This window comes from Sander vitreus, chromosome 13 (assembly GCF_031162955.1).
Source record: "Sander vitreus isolate 19-12246 chromosome 13, sanVit1, whole genome shotgun sequence".
Classification (NCBI taxonomy): Eukaryota; Metazoa; Chordata; class Actinopteri; order Perciformes; family Percidae; genus Sander; species Sander vitreus.
Window position 1 is genome coordinate 30,345,811 of NC_135867.1, and position 21,339 is coordinate 30,367,149.

At 41.3% G+C, this 21,339-nt stretch overlaps 1 protein-coding gene across 1 annotated transcript in view; it reads left to right on the forward strand.

Annotated features, from left to right (window-relative positions):
- Nucleotides 1-6,094: 6,094 nt before the first annotated feature.
- clmpa (CXADR like membrane protein a) overlaps nucleotides 6,095-21,339 on the forward strand; it is a 40,952-nt gene continuing 25,707 nt past the window's right edge. Inside the window, exons 1-3 of the mRNA XM_078265445.1 lie at nucleotides 6,095-6,179; nucleotides 10,750-10,907; nucleotides 20,445-20,643. Of these exons, the coding sequence (XP_078121571.1) occupies nucleotides 6,095-6,179; nucleotides 10,750-10,907; nucleotides 20,445-20,643 (442 nt within the window). The remainder of the gene's footprint in view (nucleotides 6,180-10,749; nucleotides 10,908-20,444; nucleotides 20,644-21,339) is intronic.

A 21,339-nucleotide genomic window follows, 5' to 3' on the forward strand; every position in this document is an offset into this window, starting at 1 on the left:
GCTTCAATAGATATATACTTTTATTTTGCCTGTAGTAGTTTATGTAATGACCGGAAAAAAAAGTTAAAATCTAAAGGTACGTAATAACAAAGAACTTTGGATGTCCTGGCTTGCCATGCACCTGCATCATCTCAAACAGTATAGTGTATACAGTAATTGATTCATTATTTGGTGTTTCTTTATTTCCAAAAAGGTCTTTTTGAGCTTTCCCTATATATATATATACAGTATGTATTCACTGTAACAAGTCTTTCAGTTGAAATTGCAATCAGCAGTGTTTATAAAATTCATCAGACTGAAATCTCTTCTGTTCTGAATATGTGGTTAACAGTTTTGACAGCAGTGTGTTAGCATTTGAACAAAGTGCTGTGAATCCACAGTGTTGTGCAGATTGTGGTTAAAGTGATGGGATAAGTGTGTAGAGTTTTGAAAACTGTGTTTGAAAAAACGAACTAGAGTTTGGTCCACATGAACTGTTGCTGTGCAGACTGGAGTTAGAGTTTTGCACATTACTCCAATTGTGCCCACTGTCGTTTAGCAATCGAAAAAAAACTGTAAGCATATCTTATGCTAAGATCAAATTTGGTCTACAGTGTCTGTTTGATTTCTGTATAAGTTGACCAACAGGACAGCCCCTGAAAACAGTCCCATTTAGCAACTTCCAACATGTTTAACTGTGTGCTGTCTGTTCAGTAACAGCTTCAGGGTTGTCTCTTTCACTACAGTAACACTAACACATGGCTGGTATATTCCTCCATGTTGGGCTCCGGGGAAGACCTGTTCACACCCTGCTGAGTCTACTTCCTGTCTTGCTGAATCTCTCAGTGTGAGGAGAACAGGGGCCAGACTACTGGGGCTTTCATCCATCTGCTGCTGAGTTAAAGAGGCCAGGAGACTGTGTGACTGTGTGTGTGTGTGTGTGTGTGTGTGTGTATTTGTGTGTGTGTGTGTGTGTGTGTGTGTGTGTGTGTGTGTGTGTGTGTGTGTGTGTGTGTGTGTGTGTGAGGGGGGACACTCTGAAGGTGGAGGACAATAGGTAAGACAGTTATGCAGTAAATTACTTTTTTTGAATAGTTGGGATGCCCATAGATATATAAATAGTAGTCTATATCCTCGACGTTCCACTTCCGGGATTACTCCGGTGCCACAGGAATTTCCGCCAGATGCATGTATTTTCGACTATTTCCGCTACCTTCCTCTTTCTTTGTGTTGGCGTTCTAACCTCTGGTGGATTTATAAGGACTATGGTTAACTGCTCCTCTGGCAAGTTTTAAAGAAGATGTATTATGAAAATGTGATTAGTAATACAAAGCATGACAGTAAGAAAATGTGGAATATTCTTAATGAGATGATGGGCAGTAAATCCAAATCTACTCCATCATTTCTTGAATCAGGACACTTCATTACCAAGCCTGTGGATATTGCTAATCACCTCAACAACTATTTTAACAACAAAGTGGAAAAACTTAGGATAAAGGATAAAATGTGCCAACCAAACAACATACAATCATATACCTTGATTAGCAACACGTTCTCGTAAAATCTGGATGCTTGGTCAGGTGCCTTTGTTGTTCTTATTGACGCTAAAAGTCTCCTTTAGCGCTTTAAGTAAACGCGCTTGGTCGGGACTATTGCCGTCCCTTTAGCGTCGTCCCTTTAGCGTCGTCCCTTTAGCGCCGTCCCTTTAGCGCTTTAAGTAAACGTGCTTGGTCGGGACTATTGCCGTCCCTTTGGCGCTTTAAGTAAACACGCTTGGTCGGGACTATTGCCGTCCCTTTGGCGCTATAAGTAAACGCACTTGGTCGGGACTATTGCCGTCCCTTTTGACACAGTTATGTTAAGGAAAAGGTCTTGGTTGGGCTAACGGTTCCGTGACACCCGCGTGTCATGGAACTACGGGACGGTTGGGTTTAGGAAAGGGACGTGGGTGGGCGTACAGTTCTGTGACACACGGGAGGAAAGAAAAAAACGACTATAGCATGCATGACAAGCAGGACGCAAACCCTGCTCTCTTGGGTGAAAGTCCTGTGTTTGACCCATCCACCACCCCAACCAACCTACTTATGCAGAAATTACATACTACTCGCTAAATCCTATCTAACTGCTGCTCTCCCCGGTGCGTTACACAAACACGCTGAAAGACGCCTTCTCCGGTGCATCAGACGCTGACAGCCACTGTTCAAACGTCCTTATTTTACGAGTTCAGAATGAGAACGGGTTGTGATTAGAGATCAAATTTAATATGAAAACAATGTACTTTTGAATTTACTAAAGTTGATGTGAGCTATGTGGAAAAGTTGCTACTCAGTTGTAAAGACAAACCATCTGGTGTGGATAACGTGGATACAAAACTTTTCAAATTAGTGGCAAACTTGATTGCCATTCCAGTTTGCCATGTGTTGAACCTGAGTTAAAAAAAAAAGTTAAGTAAGATCAGGAGAAAATTGCATTTTAACAAATACAATGTTATTTTTCAGTTAATGATTTATATACAGATTATCAACATGAGTTGGACATTCAAACAGGCACAGCCCTCACTCAAACGTCAGATGACTGGCACAGAAAAATAGAAAATAAAAAAATAGTAGGGGCTGTGCTGTTGGAAAAAACTAAAATGTTATGGTTTCCATTCAAGTGCAATTCTTTGGCTAGAAAGCTATTTAGCAAATAGGACACAGACTGTGTACTTTAATAGGAGTTTTTCTGAGGTAAATTCAGTAAGCTGCAGAATTCCACAAGGAACCTGTCTGGGGCCATTGCTATATTCCATATTTACAAATGAATTACCTTTAACCTTAAAAAATGCAAAAATGGTGATGTATGCTGATGACTCAACAATACACAGTGCCCTGATACGCCCTGCTATTCCCTGCAGTGCCCTGCTACACCCTATAACACCCTGCAGTGCCCTGCTACGCCATGAACTACTACATAGTTCCATTATCTTTATTGTGACTATTATTGCCACTGTTCATCACACCCCCAACCGGCACTGTTAGACACCACCTACCAAGAGCCTGGGTATATTCTTGACATTTTTCAATCCGGTTTTAAAACATTGCACAGCACAGAATCAGTGCTTTTAAGAGTTTTTGATGATATCTTTTTAGCTACTGACTCTGGTCACTGTGTCATCCTTGTACTTTTAGATTTGACTGCAGCATTTGATACAGCATGACATCCTCATTGCTCGTTTGGAGCAGTGGGTGGGCGTCAGTGGCATAGCACTGGAATGGTTCAGGTCCTACCTGTCACATCAGACTTTCTGTGTCGGCCTTGATGACTCAGTGTCCTCCACTGCTCCTCTCTCATGTGGGGTCCCACAGGGCTCGGTGCTTGGCCCTCTTTTATTTTCTCTATATCTACTCCCACTTGGTTCCATTCTCAGGAAACATGGCATTTCTTTTCACTGCTATGCGGACGACAGCCAGATCTACGTCCTCTTCAAAAAGTCTGATTCCTACTCTGTTAACCCACTGCTACAGTGTTTACATGACATTAAAGCTTGGATGTCTTTACATTTTCTAAATTTTAATGAAGAAAAGACAGAAGTCATGGTCTTTGGTGGCTCTTCTGTGACATCCCCCCCCCCACAGTTGATCTGGGTTCTCTGGCACAGTATCGCAAGCCAATTGTGACAAATTTGGGGGTAAAAGTGGACTCAGACCTCAAATTTGACAGCCAGATTAAAGCTGTGGTGAAGTCTAGCTTTTTCCAGTTAAGGCAGCTGGCAAAAATCAAACCAGTCCTTCAGAGACAACACTTTGAGACAGTAATCCACGCCTTTGTGACCACTCGGCTGGATTACTCTAATGCACTTTATATAGGGGCTAGTGTGTCCTCTATTGCTCGTCTTCAACTGGTACAAAATGCAAGTATGAGCACATTTCACCTATTTTAGCTTCACTCCACTGGTTGCCTGTCCATTTGAGGATTCATTTTAAAATTATTTTATTTGTTTAAAGCCTTGAATGGCCTTGCCCCAGCTTACCTCTCTGAGCTGCTGCACCCCTACACTCCCAGCCGATCTCTCAGGTCAGCTGACCAGCTGCTCCTGATGGGGCCTAAAGCTAGGCTTAAGCTCAGAAGGGACAGAGCGTTTGCCGTTGCAGCTCCAAAACTTTGGAATGGACTGCCTCTGCACATTAGACAGGCCTCCTCTCTGTCTAATTTTAAAAATCTTCTTAAAACCCACCTCTTTTCTTTGGCTTTTAACACCAGATAGAGTGTTGATCTTATGTGTATACTTGCATATTTGTATTGTGTTTGTCATATTGTATTTTATTTATTCTACTTATTTCTGTTTTATTTTTTTGTGTAGCACTTTGGAAACCTTGTGTTTGTTAAAATCGTGCTATATAAATAAAGTGGATTGGATTAGATTGGGTCTGTCCGAGGTTTCTCCCTAAAAGGAGGTTTTCCTCACTATTCGAGGTTTCTCCTGAAAAGGGTTCTTCCTCGCCACTGTCGCACTAAATGCTTGCTCTTGGGGGAATTACTGGAACTGCTGAGTCTTTGTAAATTAGAGTATGGTCTAGACCTACTCTATCTGTAAAGTGTCTCGAGATAACTCTTGTTATGATTTGATACTATAAAAAACTTTAATTGAATTCAATTGAATGTGATGCAGAATTGATCCCGTGGATGATTTGTAGGCTATGTAAGTGAACAAGGTGTCTTGACTGTCTTGATTCTACACATATTTATGTTACTGTAGTCCTATTTACTTGTTGAGAAAGATGCGTTTCTTGCAAAGAAAATATGCCTTCTGTTTTTTCAATTTGGCCATTCCCTTAGACATTTAAAGGTCCAATATGTAATATATGTACTGTAATAAATCCAAAAATGACACCAATGCCTCATCAGATATTAAAGAGCCCATATTATGCTCATTTTCAGGTTCATAATTGTATTTTAAGGTTGTACCAGAATAGGTTTACATGGTTTAATCTTCAAAAAACACCATATTTTTGTTGTACTGCACAGCTCTCTCTCACTGCTGCAGATCCTCTTTTCAGCTGGTCTCTGTTTTAGCTACAGAGTGGGACCTCTTTTCTTCTTCTTCTGTACTATCTTTGATTGCACTCACACATGTGCAGTAGCTCAGATGTAGATCATGTCAGCTAGCTAGCGCCATAGGCAAGGCAAGGCAAGGCAGCTTTATTTGTATAGCACATTTCAGCAACAGGGCAATTCAAAGTGCTTTACATGAAAACAGATTAAAAAATTAAAAACAGATTTACATGAAAACAGATTAAAAAATAAAAAACAGATAAAATACGAGAAAAAGAACATTCACCACATTAAATACAATGGCAAAAATCACAACTGAAATATATAACATGCATAAAAGAGAAAAAGTTAAACAATACACCAACAGCCAACAACAGGATGAAAAAAGAAACAATTAGGAGATCCGGGAGAAAATATCTTGGAGGGAGTTTGCGCTCCTTTCCTTTTTCATTTCTTTCTATTTTAATTGTTCTTCCTAAGATCAGAGCCTTCTGTGGTAGCCGCCTCAGAGCTCAGTCAATGTGCTGACTTGCATATAAGCAAGCAAGCAGGAAGGCGGTGTGACTTACAACTCTTTGAAGGGTAACTGAGCCCTGTGCGTCCCACACTGCCACTAGGATTGGTCCACTGAGAAGTCTACTGGGAGAAGCAGTTTACTGGAGCACAAGTCACCCCAGGGCTTCTTCACAATAACAAAGCTCTCCATGCCACTTCTGCCAACAGGCTCCGGACATTTTGTGGCGATAATTGCAGACAGGAGTGTGCCTGCAAATGTGCCACATGCATCCACACCCATGCACCAACATGCACGCACACACAGCTCATTCGAGACTTTGACAGAGACTAGGTCACTGATTGTAGATGGCACATGGTGGTAAAGAAGACACTCAGTAAGATACTCACAAACTGTAACCCAGACACACACTGCTTTTGCAGTGAGCGCATGCACCACAAAAATCTGCAGTCACAACTTTACACATATCTGCACCAGTAATATAGTATATTGGGGAAAAAAAATCACATTATATCAGTTTAGTTTAGTCACATCAGTTTATCGATACTTAAGTCATGTCATGATCTGATGTTTGTCCCCTCCACGGTCCCTGAGTCTGAAACAGTGCTGCTTTCTATAGAGCCTACAGCAGTCAGACACAGGTGTGATGATGGTACACGATACTATGTAGTCACATGACCCAACGTTTTCTTAACCCTTGTGTTGTCTTCCCGTCAACCTTGAAAAAAACGGTCTCGACGTTTTTGATGCCTTTTTTCACAGTTTGTTTTTGCTTTTTCCAACGTTTCAAATTTTTACATTTTTCTTTTCCCATATTTTCTGATATAAAACAAAAATTTAAAACGGGTCAATGTGACCCGAAGTCAACACAAGGGTTAAACAGAGCTTATTTGTATTTTACTCAACTACATGTACTACATCTACTACATCTTGTGACTGCGAGTCGTATCACTGTTGAAACGTTTTCCCCAACACAATTGTTAATGTTTTTTTATAATAATAACTTTATTTGTAAATTTATTTGCCTTTAAATACAATAGTTTACAAAGTGCTTTGACGGAAGGAACAAAAGCACATACACAAATATAAACTTCGCTGGAATAGTGAAAAAAAGAAGATGGGGCAGCTTAAGGAAAGTAAAACGACAATTTGAATAAATAAAATAAAATTATGCTCCAAAGCCGAAGCACCCTCATGGAGAAGGTAGTCCCTCCAGGATTTCGCGATGTTGCGATCCCACCAATTCACGCAAATTCAACCAATGACAATGGACAATTTTGACCAATCACCGCAACTTTTCCACAAGTTTCCCACGACTTCAACCAATCCCAGCAGTTCCATGTGCACTCTAAGAGCCAATGACCAAGCGATGACCAATGACCTTTTTATTTTTAAAAAACTTTTTTGCAACTTTCACTGTCTCACTGTCTCCCGCAACTTCATTGCAACAAACATACAAAAGACATCGCAACTTTTATCGCAGTTTTTTACAAAAGCTCCCACGAAATCAGGCATTTTGGGCCGCAACAATCTCAAAAAAAGGCTGTGAAATCCTGGAGGGACTGAGAAGGCACGATCACCTCTGGTTTTGAGCCTTGACTCTGGAGCGGGTTAGAAGGGCCCCGCCCGAGGATCTAAGACTGCGAATATGGGGTCAGCATTTCTATGATGTGGTCTTGGCTAGACACTCAGTGGGTTTCCATGCACAGCAATAACTGGGTATGATTTTATCCTGGTTACGTTCTGACAGTTCTCCCCATATACATGAGGGGGGGAAATTGGGAAGGATGACGGGATTAACTCTACCTCCGGTACAGTAGGTGGCACTCTTCCAATGCACAACTGGCTTTTTCTTCGAGTTGACCTATGTCAAAATTACACCGACTGGCCACTAAATTAGTAAAAGTTATTAACTTAATGTTTCATTCACACACTCTTGTCACAGTGTAGGGAAACAGTGCCCTCGCCAGATGACTGACAACTTTGGCTCGTTATCTGTAACCAGTGTTGCCCAGTGTCGGGTGGAATTAGCAAGCAATTTATGATACTTCTTCGTTCAAACTGGAAAAGTGGCCAAATGGTTTAGAATTACGTGAAATTTATCAAATGTTGTCAGTGTCTTGTTTGTGCATTGTTAACATGTTGCCTATGTGTTGTTAACGTGTTAATTCAAATCAATCCAATATTCTATTTGTTGTGGGCTTTTTGTACTTTATACATCTGTAAAATACACAAAAAACTATATAACACACCTACCAACCCTAACCCTAAAAAGCATAATAGGCATGTAAACATTTTCTAGTGGAAACAAAAAATATAAGTATAAACCTGAAAACGGTATGTAATAGGTCTCCTTTTAAGAGCCAAACCACACAGGTAACAGCATTTTCTCCCTGTTGAGGTTGGGAAGAAGGTACTGCATACAGCAGCCAGCACTGAGGAGCCCATCTATTGTAGTGATGGACCAGGTGTGTGCATGGTTTCGCCACTTTTTCTATACAGTATTAAACCATCTGAATGGGTTTTGCTCAGCTTTGTGAAGCTAGAAACACGCTTAACTCTGCTTTGACTTTGGTTATTGGGCATCTGTTCAATGTTGCTTGCTGCTTTGACTTTTAGCGCTTGGGCTGCTTCCTAGTGGCTCAGGTGGTAAAGCAGTCGCCTACCAATCAGAAGGTTACCGGTTCAATCTGGGGCCCTGCTGTCCAATCTCTAAATGTCCTTGAGCCCCCAAAAAGGTGTGTGAATGTGTGTATTTGATAAGCAGGTGGCACCTTATATGGCATCCTAGGCCCAGTGTATGAAGGGTGCCTGCTACATTTAGCTATAATACATACAGAGTCAAACAGAAATGCAAAAACTCAATTATGCACAGATTCTATAAGTAAGGCAAGGCAACTTTATTTATATAGCACATTTCAGCACAGGGCAACTCAAAGTGCTTTACATAAAACATTAAAAAGCAAAGAGCAAGATAGGAAATAAAACATAAATAAAAATATTGACGAATACAAATATTATACAAGATAAAATACAAGAATAAAATTCACAGTTAATACGAAATAAAATACAAATTAACAGTTCAATATAAAAAATTAAGAATAGGACATCAACAACAACATCAAAAAGAAAGGTCTTTAACCTTAATTTAAAAGAGCTGAGAGTCGCGACTGACCTGCAGCTTTCTGGAAGTTTGTTCCAAATATATGGAGCGTGAAAAAACTAAACGCTGCTTCCCCCTGTTTAGTTCTGGCTCTGGGGACAACAAGCAGACCTGTTCCAGACGACCTGAGAGGTCTTGGTGGGTCATAGTACAATAACAGGTCAGAAATATATTTTGGCCCTAAGCCATTTAGGGATTTATATACCAGCAGAAGTATTTTGAAGTCTATTCTTTGAGGCACTGGAAGCCAGTGTAGAGACTTCAGAACTGGAGTGATGTGATCCACTTTCTTGGTCTTAGTGAGGACTCGAGCAGCAGTGTTCTGAATCAGCTGCAGCTGTGTGATTGATTTTTTAGGGAGACCTGTAAAGACACTATTACAATAGTCAAGTCTACTAAAAATAAAAGCATGGACAAATTTTTAGTCCTGTTGAGACATAAGTCCTCTAATCCTTGATATATTCTTAAAATGGTAATAGGCTGATTTTGTTATTGTCTTAATGTGGCTGTTGAAATTCAGGTTTGGGTCCATGACTACACCTAGATTTTTTGCTTTGTCTGTTGTTTTCAACATTGCCTCACCAGCTCACAGTTGCCTCACCAGCTCACAGTAAAACACACACCTGTCCACACACATCTGCAGAAAACACATTCATGTCATCTGCTAATATCAAACACACAGGCACTCATTGAAACTGGTGTATACACACAGAGCTGCAATTTAAACACAGGCAGGCACATGCACACACTTTGCTGATGTCCACACACACATTTTCCCATTCTATTTTTGCTCCCACACAAATGTGTCCAGCCAGCAGGACATCACAGTCCATGCAGTTGATCAGTGTCCAGGAAGGATAAATAAATAAAAGATGAAACAATTGGAAGCTCAGGCTTTCATCCCCAGCCTCTTGATAGTTCAGCGGTGCCAGTAGCACTCAGTGTCTCATATCCCCTCTGGATCTTAGCCATTGTACCATGTGTCATTTTTGTGTTGGGCTTATTATTAGTGTAACCTGTGTGTGTGTGTGTGTGTGTGTGTGTGTGTGTGTGTGCGTGTCTGTGTGTGTGTGTGTGTGTGTCATAGTCATAGTTACACATTACTGACGCTGATGCTGTAAGTTATTCTTGGTTGAAAGCCGATATAACGTTTGTTTGACTGTATCTGTGGTGGCACTTTGTACTGGAAGAAAGTATATTAAATATTAACTGTAGGTGAAATATTCTCCAATCACGTTAACACTGGTTTAATCTTCTGAAATGTCCATTTATTGCACCCTCCTTTGATTATCATCAACATGGCTACCAATCTACATCAATTGTAGATGACTTGAAAACAATCCACCACAACAGACAATCTGATGTCTGGCATGGCACGGCTCATATATCATCTTCTGTTTAAAAGCATTGCAGTGTGAAAAGGAAGCGCTGCTTTGCTGCAAAATGAAATGCTACAATGTAATCTTCAGCTGATATGTTCCCTTAAAGTGCACCTCATGAGCTCTGACTTTCTAATCTCACAATCCAACCTGTTCTCACTCCCAACTCGTCACATACTTACGCTTGTTCAGTGTCTCTCAGCTTCAGATATGTGCACAGAGCATTGTTTAGTGTCTGTATGGAACGCACGATAGTGAGTTGTATGAAAAACCAAAACTGGGGTGGTGGATGGGTCAGGGTCAAACAACACAGGTGGTTCATGTCCCATTCTTGTCCTGTGTGTGACCTAAATATACATTTTTTAACCCCACCCATGATCATTTCAACCCTAACTAAGTGGTTTTACCCTGCACATCAGTCCCGACCCAGAGCCAAGGGGACGCGTTGGGAGTAAGAATATTTTGTCTTAGAGCTGCCTCTTCCTGTACCCAGTGCTTTAGTCAGAAATATTGGTCATATGAAAAAAAAGCAGCAACTTGGTGACAGAAGTTTGATTTTAAAACCAAGTTACACAGAACAGTTGTATGCTGTTTGTTGTCTGATTTATACTTTGAACTGTACTAAATATTCCTTTCTGATGCAGTGAACAATAATCTTGGACTGGTCTGTCTCTCTACAGTTCTGCTGGTTGTTCTGACGACATGCGCCCAGACGGAGATGAAGAGGGTTGTTGGAGACAATGCCACACTGCCCTGCCACCATCAGTTCTGGGTGGGTGATGACCCCACTCTTGACATCGAGTGGCTGCTTCTCAAGCCAACAAACAGGCAGAGAGTGGTGAGTGTCTTCATGCAACAGCTTAAATGTTTACTGAAGGATGGAACACACTAGACAACAAAAAAACATGTATTATGTCCAACCAAATATGTTGGTTACTGCTGTGCCCCTCTTCTCACTACATATTAAATAAGCTACTCAGTTGCCATTTTTAAATCTAGATTGAAAATCCATCTCTACTCATTATACTACAGCCAACCATAACACACCAGCCTTTCTGCGTCTTTCACAAACAAACCTTTTTCACTTATTCTCCTATGTTGCTGGTTTTGTATTGTTTATTATTACTGCTTTAATGCTGTTCAATTGTTTTGTTGCTGTGTGTTATTTCTTTGTTCCTTTAATTGTAAAGGGCACTGAGAGTTTAATGGTGATTTTACACTTTAAATAAAATTTGATTACCACGCTGCCCCCGTGCTGCAGTGGGACACTCACAGGCCTCACACCCTACTTGATAGTGGGCCTAGCTGTTCATACCAGACACTCATTTCTCCACGCCGGTCACAAAGCGATCCTTCTCCTCTCCACTCTACAGAACTGCTCTTTCCCTCTCCTCTCTCTCTCTCTCTCTCTCTCTCTGTCTCTTTCTCTCTCTCTCTCTCTGTCTCTCTGTCTCTCTCTCTGTCTCTCTCTCTCTCTCTCTGTCTCTCTCTCTCTCTCTCTCTCTGTCTCTCTCTGTCCGTGTGTTTGGTTGTGTGTGTGTGTGTGTGTGTGTGTGTGTGTGTGTGTGTGTGTGTGTGTGTGTGTGTGTCCTTCCGTTGGTCTCTCTCCCTGTGTGCCTGATCGTGTGTCTCGCTGTCGACACGGCTGAGAAGTCAAGACAGGCAAAATCACCATAAACCTACATGTTTTATTTTGTATAACAAACACACAGGCACTCATTTTGTATTTTTTATTTAACCTTTATTTATTCAGTGAGAGGCAACCTCTCTTTTGCAGAAACGCCCTGATCACATTCACACAGTTGCACACATTCATACCTGGAAGCTGCCCAGTACTACCACAGTCTGATCTGATCACATTCATAACTGGAAGCTGCCCAGTACTACCACAGTCTGATCTGATCACATTCATACCTGGAAGCTGCCCAGTACTACCACAGTTTAATCTGATCACATTCATACTTGGAAACTGCCCAGTACTACCACAGTCTGATCTGATCACATTCATAACTGGAAGCTGCCCAGTACTACCACAGTTTAATCTGATCACATTCATACTTGGAAGCTGCCCAGTACTACCACAGTCTGATCTGTTGGCCACTGAGCAGCTCCACTGGAGCTGTTGGGGTTAAGGGCCTTGCGAAAGGGCACCTCAGTGGTGGTAATGAGGGAGGGACAAGCGCTGCTCTTTCACTTTCCCCACCCAGATTTTATCCTGTCGGTCTGGGGAAAGAAGCTCTCTTCTTTAACCTTTAGGCCACCACTGTCCTCATTGAAACTGGTGTATACACACAGAGCTGCAATTTAAACACAGGCACATGCACACACTTTGCTGCTATCCACACACACATTTTCCCGGTACACAGTATCCGGCTGCACTGTGGTCTTCCTGTACGTGATTACCTGCCTGGCTTGACAGATTCACCTGCAGAAAAAATAGAGGAGACACCAAAACTATCACTGTAGCGCATGGCCCGTGCTTCGCAGCTATTCGCAGCTATTCGCAGCACTTCAACGTGCAATGCGTTTCCAGCGTCAGACTACGTCATGGTCTACCCAATTCCCTCATACAGGCAGAAACTGAACATTTTTAAACCTGTTGTGAGGACATCTAAGAAGTGGACCAGTGAAGCTGTGGCGGATCTTCAGGCGTGTTTGGACTGTACTAGGATGTTTTCAGGACCACTACTAACAGTTTGGATGAGTACACAGAGGTTGTGACGTCATACATCAGCTTCTGTAAGGGCAGCTGTATACCATCACGTACCACAAAGAGGTACAACGACAAGTCCTGGTTCACAGCCAAACTCAGATGGCTAAGGTTGCTGAAGGAAGAGGTGTTTTAGGAGTAGGGACAGGGACTGGTTTAAAGAGTCTAAGTACAGGTTTAGCAAGGCAGTGAAATACGCTTAAAGACTGTACTCTGAGAAACTCCAACAACAGTTTTCCACAAATGACTCTATTTCTGTCTGGAAGGGCCTCACACAGATCACCAGCCAAAGCCCCCTCCACCGCCTGGCAATCGACCTCAACACCTTTTACTGTCCTTTTGAAAGACAATGCAGTCCTGATACCTTCCCCAGTGACTCCATTCACCACATCCAGTCCCACCTCCCCCACCACACACACACACACACACACACACACACACACACACACACACACACAACAACAACAACAACCCTCTCCATCCAGGAGAGACAAGCGGTGCGTTTACATGCAGTTTAAAAAAACGAGAAATCGGGGTATTGCCTTAACCCATTTATATTCAGGTTAAGGCAATACCCCAATTTCTCAAACGCCATCGGAGTTCTAATAACCCGTTAACAGACCTAGAGAACTCCTTCAGTAACCGGGGGATTCCTCCATGTATACACCTTAACTGGGCTATGATCGTTTAAGCATCTGCGCATGCTTCAACTGCCCTCCCCACTCAGCTGGAGTCGTTTTTGAACCGGAAATAATCCATCAGCGCTGTTAGTTGTAGTCGTTGCTATAAGACCATACAACAAAACAGCAATGCCCAAATTAGCGGGCCATCGGCAGCATGGAGTCTGCGGTCCGTCTGTTTTACTCCCCGCTGAGGCAGCAGCGGACATCAGGAGATGGCTTCAACAGATTGTCCATCTCTGGGGCTGTCAACGCTGTGTCTCCGCAAAAAAGTGGAGTGACCAAGCAGACCCAGCTGCGGCCCCTTGCTAACGTTAATGTTAGTTAGCTAACGAAGATAGCTTGCTATTTCACCCGAAACTGTTTAACATTACTGATATAATTAGCCGAAAAAGTTGTCAGTCATCTGGCACACTGTGCTGTCCTACGCTGTGACAAGAGTGTGTAAATGAAACATTAAGTTGTTCAATTTTACTAATTAAGAGGCCAATGGGTGTAATGTTGACATAGGTCAACCGGAAGAAAACGCCAGTTTTGTGTTGGCAGAGCGCTGCCTACTGTATCAGAGGTAGAGTTACTCCATCATTCTTCCCATTCTTTCCTGCTCATGTATACGGGGAGAACTGGCAGAACCTCACTAACCAGGGTAAGACCATACCCAGTTACTACTGTGCATGTAAACACACTGAAGTTAACAGGCTGTTTAAACAACAAAACCCTGCAAAGCAGCTGAACCAGACTTTTGAGCACATGACAGCCAAGCCAGTGTCATTGACTACAGTGAAAGCATATGCATAATATGTTAATAACGTGTCAATGTAGCCAGCCTATCAGACTGGCGATCACATCACCTATTGGCGATCTCAAGTAACCACGATTGAATAATTTGAAAATACAAGAGGTCACCCAAGCCTACTACAATGCAGACATTACTACATATTTGTTCAAAATTGAAAGACTGGAATCTGTCATTTTGACATCTACAGTTTTATATTTGTTTATTTTTGTAGTTACTGCATTTTCACCTCACATTAAAGATTATAAAAAGACAGCATCTGTATATTTTAGGCATCATGTAGTTTCTATGAGATTTTTAAAAACTCAACTTAAATGTTTATTTTTTAATACGTATTATCTAAAATCTGTAGGCCCAAACAGCTGCGTACCATTCATACCCGCCAGCTAGCTTTTAAAAGCTCATCTTCCCTTGTGCAAAACTACGGTGCCACCAAAGGGACACATTTCAACATTACAGGTGTACAGAATTTCCTGTCAATCACATACAAATAACATTAAAGAACATCACTACTACTGTTTGGTACCCTTCATATGGGAGTCCAGGGCTGTCAAATTTAAGACTTTTTCAATGCTTTTAAAGACCCCGCGGGTAGATAGAAGATATGTAAGAATTTCCTTCTGAGGTTCTTTCATAGATGACAAGAAAACTGGGACTGTCCTTCTGTGGAACCAGAAGTGGAGCTTCTCTTTGCTGTTTCACTGGATCTCTTCTCTCTCTCTTCGTAGATGGTGTCGGCTACACACTCCACAGACATGCAATGTTTTGCAATCTTTAGTTATATGTCTTTTACGCAAACATCCAAACCATAGATCATTTTGATGTATAAATGCCTTTTCATCTCCCATAGACTTGGCAGCAAATACTGGGCACTTAGCAATGCCATGCAGCTTAAATGCATGATATTTAGTTTGGGCACTTGTATTCTCAGTACAAGTGCCCAAACAAAATATCATGCATTTAAGTCAGAAAGTTTTCCCTCTTGGGGAACTTTTCATCTACTGATCTGGAGCTCAAGAAGAAGTGATGGGATTACAGGCCACGCAGGCTTCCTTCAGCACAAACTTAGTAAAGTGTTCAAAGGTTGGATATTCTCCAGATGCATTCTCCAGATGCATCAAGCTGCTCTACTACAGCTGCTCTACTACAACTTGCTTGCAACATTCTTAGCTTTGTTTTCTCCTCCTCTAACTTCAGCTCCACTTCTGCTTGTTTCTGCTTCATTTCTATCAACATTTGTGACTCATGGAGTTTCTATTCACTTTCCAGCTTAATAAGTTTTGTCTGTTGAACTTGTATCTCTTCTATAGACTTTGCCTGTTCTAATTTAGCTGCAAGATCTGCTTCCGCATCTGCTCACCTATTAGAAGCCTTAGAGCTTTTGATTGACAGGTTAGGGACTGTTCGTTAATTATTTCAGGGGCCACCGGAGGAGTTTTGGGACTTTTAGGCTAAAAAGACTTGACCCTCCCCTCGCCAGTAATAATTTTTCTATGACCCTCTTTTGCGCTTAGTAAAGATGTACTGATGCCCTTTGATTTTTAACAGCCATGGAATAGATGAGTTAACCTCTGCATTCTCATCTTACACATCCCACTCCTCTGTTATGGTGTGGTGGCCATTTCAGTAGATTTACTCACTAACATTGTTGTGGAAACACAATAAGCATGGAAACTAAATGCACACTTCATGCATTACTGCATTACTTCAAATACTAAGTTCCTCCTCTAGTAAACTAGTATTCACATGAAATAAAACAATAAAACATTGAGACCATTCAGCAAAGGACACTGGGAAATAACAAATTCAACACTGGTTGCTATGGACTCGTCACTAGGCTTCGTCATTGTATATTTTAGCACATAGGTAAAGGTGCCGAAGCTTAACATTATATTCCAAAACATATATGTTTATTTTAAAGCAGATTTTAAATGACATTGTAACAATTTAACAATTCGCCCTTATCAAATCCAATCACAGCACGGCTGTTTTGGAACGCAATAGACAGACGGTGGCGGGACGCCCCGACACATTCAACTAAAATGTAACAGTGAACAATCAGTGTTGGACCTCCAGTCTGTTGAGATGCCTCTCCAAACGCAGAAATGAAGCACATAAAAGTCCAAATCTACACAAAACCCGCAATCAATTAGTAAGCTGACATCAAGTTATATTATATTATTATATACATGGCATTTAGGAAACCTTTATTGCAAGGTTGGCACAGCAAGATGTCCAGACTAGTGCAACAGTAATTTTCGTTTTTTGCGTCCTGCTGCTCCCATTCCGCCAGGTAATATTTTTTTTACTAAAGCAGTATATGAAATCAGATGCATTACCTACCACCATTTAGTTGTTTTGTGTTATTTAAGATATTTATAAAATGTCTGGTCATGCCAGACGTAATTATTCCACTCATTTTTTAAACAATGCAGTTACCCATTTCAGCCACCAGGGGGGCTCCTCCTGCCCCCCAGCAAACCCATGGGTCAGACCCATCTGGTAGCGAAGGAGGAAAAAATATGGCCACTTTAAAATGTAGCTGTTTTCATGAATACAAAAGTTGGGTGACCCCCCGACTAAAAAATGTTGGGTGACCCTCCCCTCAACAAAGAATAAAAAGCAATTCTTACCAGAGGATCTTGATTAAAATGAATACAAAGAAAGTTACTTTATGAACTTGATTTTAAGATTTGTAATTATTTACTGTAAACAAAAGAAAAATGTGTGAATCTGTCATTATTGCACAATTCCTCCAAGTACCTAACTAAAAAACTAAAAATCCCTATCCTTACCAGAGTCAATATAGTGTTTAGTAACTCCTAAATAATCTTGATTACTCACTGACGTCCAGTGATCACCGGTTAATGAGACAGCGTTTGCAGCACTTTGCAGTTGTTCCAGTTGGGCTGCTTTCACCGTGTCATACAGGCTGTGTATCCGTGAAAACTACTGTCCCCCTCGACGGCAACGAGACAGGTCAGAACATGCCAACCGTAGTACGTCTTTAAGACCCGAGTCCTCTAAGATGCTGACAGGTCTGCAGTTAGTTAGTTAGTAATTTTTGGGGATTTGGTTTCATCCACAGGTCGGCAAGTAGCACTCTCCAAAACAGTGCTTTGCCTGAGTGGGTAGCATGCTAGCGGGTAGCATCACGTTAACTGTACTACTATGCTTAGCTCTGTAGGTGGTAGCTCAAGCTTGACGTGCTTCGGTGATATTTTAATTCGGCTTTACACAATGTGCATATGGCTTTCAACTTGTCTACGAGCCGCCCGGGAGTTTTGGAAAATAAAAAGCTCCATTCAGAGTTATTGCTGCTGTCTTTCTCCATCAAGCCTGCAGCCTGCAGCAGCAGGATGTGTTACAAGGAAGTGGCAGCTTGATGATAAGTAACGGTGCTGCAAAGGGTCAAAATAGTAGCCTGTTAGGCACGACGCAAAGCCGAGTGAAGTGTAAAATAAATTAATAAATGCCGGCATGCGATTAAAAAAAATTAATCGCATCCCGTCGGACCTTAATCGCATCGCGATTAACGCGTTAATGCTGACAGCCCTAATTTATATTCATCACGACTTAAAATAATTCGCACTCTTTCTTTTTCAGCTTCCTCTTTAAAGGTCTCTTGAACTAGGCCTACTTCCAGCCGTTTACTCACAAGGTCACATATTTCTGTTAGTGTCTGTCAGTGTGTTACAAGCATCCAATTTCTGCACAATCTCTGGCGTGCTAAGAGAATTGCGTTGAAGTGGCTCATAATTTTGATTTACACAGTCGTATCCACTCTGAGGGCCAGATGTACTAACGCTTTTGCGCCCACTTCAGGCGTATTTGTTTCGCAACGTGTGCGTAAAAGCATGGTGAGGTATGTACAAACAGGCCGCACTGAGGTAAAAGCGCAGACTGCCTGTCGCGGGAACTGAAAATGGCAAATTACGCTTTTCCGTGCCATGCATATGCATTCACGGGAGTGTCAAAGGGAAAGTGGGAGTTTCCCATAAAGAGATGGGAGGGGAAGTGTAAAGTGCGCCTAATTATGTATTCCGCGGTATATACAAAAACCACCCGTGAAAGCACGTCTCTATTTTGCAGTGAAAATTCTCTGCCTCTTAAAGCAGGCGTAAACCAGCCACAATCGTGTTTCCTGACATATGCCTCCTGGTGAAATGGCTGCAGTAATCTGAACAAGACGAAGACATAGGCCAAGGAGACGAGCTGCCACAAGGATCACACTTTTTCAGTTGAGTGAACAAAATCATTAAGTGTTACAGATTAAGGAGCCATGCAATAATGTAGTTCAGCGTAAATTCTTTCAGGAAGACCTAACAATTAATCAGTTCTCTCTCTGAATTGTATCAGTGCTGGAGGCGTTCACCTTCCTGATAAGCCAATCAGAATCGGCCATGGCACTAATAACGCTACATTCACAAATGTACGTACATCTGGCCCTGAATGTGTTGGTTTATTTTGTCGAGATCCTCCTTCAAACTTAATTTCTTAAGCTTAGTTCTATCTTCTCGTGCTATCTGCTTCCAAGATTCATAAGCTTTCAAAAATGCCTTAACGTGCCTTTTAGCTTCCTCTTTCACTCATTTGTTTGCCTTTTTGTAAGCTTTCGTTCGTGAGAGACTGTTTCTTCTGGCCCTCTAGATTTCTCTTCTGTTGAAGGTTCATCATCAGGGCTTAAATCTTTCTCTTCAGTGGACTTTTCCTTTTCTCCTGACACAGACATGTTTGTACCGCTAATTGATGTATGACTAGATTTGAGTGATTCAGGAAGCTGTGGTTATAAGAGGGATGTGTAGCCTAACACTGCTCACCTCAAATATTAAGATAGGCCTACTCAAATTGACAATGAAATACCAAAAAACACTTTAAATATTCAAGAGAGCTTAATAAGAATTAGAGTGGCTGAAGTTAACTTTCGAGATGTAAAGCTCTTTACCATACAATTTCATCACATTTCACAACTTTTAAGATTTTATATCCCGATAACCAGTCTCTCACTGCATCAGTAGTCTTGTTAAACTTGCTACCAATTTACGACCTTGCCTGGTTGTGTGGACGGCGTGCAGCATAGCAGACAACTCAGATGTAGCGTTGAGTTTTCACTATAGCGGCCCTTGGATCGAAAAAGAGAGTCTCAGCTGATGCGTAAGGTGTCTTTTATTTAGTTTGCCAGACCAGCATGACGTTCAACATGCGTTTAATCCATCGTCACCTTAGCACCGTGAAAACTGTATTGAAAACATAGATACAACAAACATTTCACACACGTGTTTTCACGGATACAAACTTCATTACGTGAACAAACATTTAGGATGACAAACATTAATTACACAGCAAAATAGACCATACATACATTTCTGAATTACTATGAATGAAAACAAATCGTACCTTGCTGCGCTCACCAAGGAATGCAAAACAATATACGATCGTCCTTTCTTCCGTCAGGAAACGGCCGTCAAGTTCTCAAAGTTCATAAATGAAACACAAAATCTCAGATGAAATCCTGTAGGCCCAAACACAGCTGCGTACAATTCACACCCACCAGCTACCTTTAAAAGCTCATCTCCCCTTGTGCAAAACTATGGTGCCACCAAAGGGACACATTTCAACATTACAGGTGTACATAATTTCCGGTCAATCACATACAAATAACATTAAAGCACATACAAAATATAGAATTATTTGTGAATAAGATACAAACATTTACACAAATATTTTACCAATAAACCAACCCATACTTATTTCATTAAATCAGCAGCATACATTAAAACTCCGAAGTGGTCCTTTACACCATCTACGGCCTTACAACTACATTTGCAAAGGTGTGCCATAATGTTCTCGCAAGCCAAACAGAGCAGACTGGGCTTTTCAGTAGGGGGGGGGGGCTAAAATAGGGTGAAAACAGGTATATTCAGTTTGGAAGAAAATTTGGATCGTGCAACAAGGTAGGACGGCTTGGTTCTTTCGGGGAATGATTTCAGAATGTGTGTGTGTGTGTGTGTGTGTGTGTGTGTGTGTGTGTGTGTGTGTGTAAAAGAATAAATAAAAATAAATAAAAGATTTCTTCTGTATTACCTATGTGTTCTCTGGCCTTCTGTATAAATAGAACTGCTAGTAGTTATAGAGAAATTGTACTATGTTTAACTTACTCTATGTGTCTTACTTTGTTTACCCCATCAGGTGATCACCTACTTTGCTGGACGGGTTTTTGACCCCAATGAAGCAGAGCGTAGCCGTGTAGCCTTTGCTGGAGAGTTCTTAAAAGGTGACGCCTCTCTGCTGATCACTGACTTGTCTCTAACAGACTCAGGAGAGTACAGCTGCAAAGTCAAGACTGGTGCACAATATCATTGGAGCACCATCAGCCTCATCGTGCTGGGTAAGTAGTGCAGACAACACTTATTAAATAAGAAAAAACAGAGACAGAGGGAGAACACTATACAACTGGAGGTGTCACGTAACCCCAAAGCCTTAAGCATTAGAGCTGTCATTAAAGGAGAACTCCGGCCGATTTTTACCTGAATCTTGATCACTATATATCTCAGAATACTGTCGATAGGAAAAAAAACTAGCAAAATTGGTGCTAGCAAACTGGAGTTGCTGCAGCTTTGTCCAGAGCTCCCAGTTAGCTAAAATGCCAGTTGTCGGGGCATCTTATAAGGATTGCCTTTGTGCCTAGCCGAGCTAGCAGGCCCGACTGGCATTTTAGCTTTTGCTTTCTTTTTTTCATCTCTTTATTTATGATTCAAAGGAGTACAAACAAGGTACAAACACAAACTGAAAATATTTTACATTTTAACCAAATTATTCCCCACCCTGCCCCATATGTAGGTCCTAAAACAAGAAATTAATAAATATTAAAATTACTAATCCGTCAAGCAGAGTTAAGAGGTCCATACACAATGTTTACAATATATCAACTGTTTCCACATTATTATTTGACCCAGTGTCCATATTATTATAGGAATAATAGGAAACTGCAACATGTTTAAAACCTTAGTTATACCATGCTAAGGAATTACAGTTTAAAAAAAAAAAAAAAGGATTAGGAGAAGGTAATAAGTACAGTGAGTCC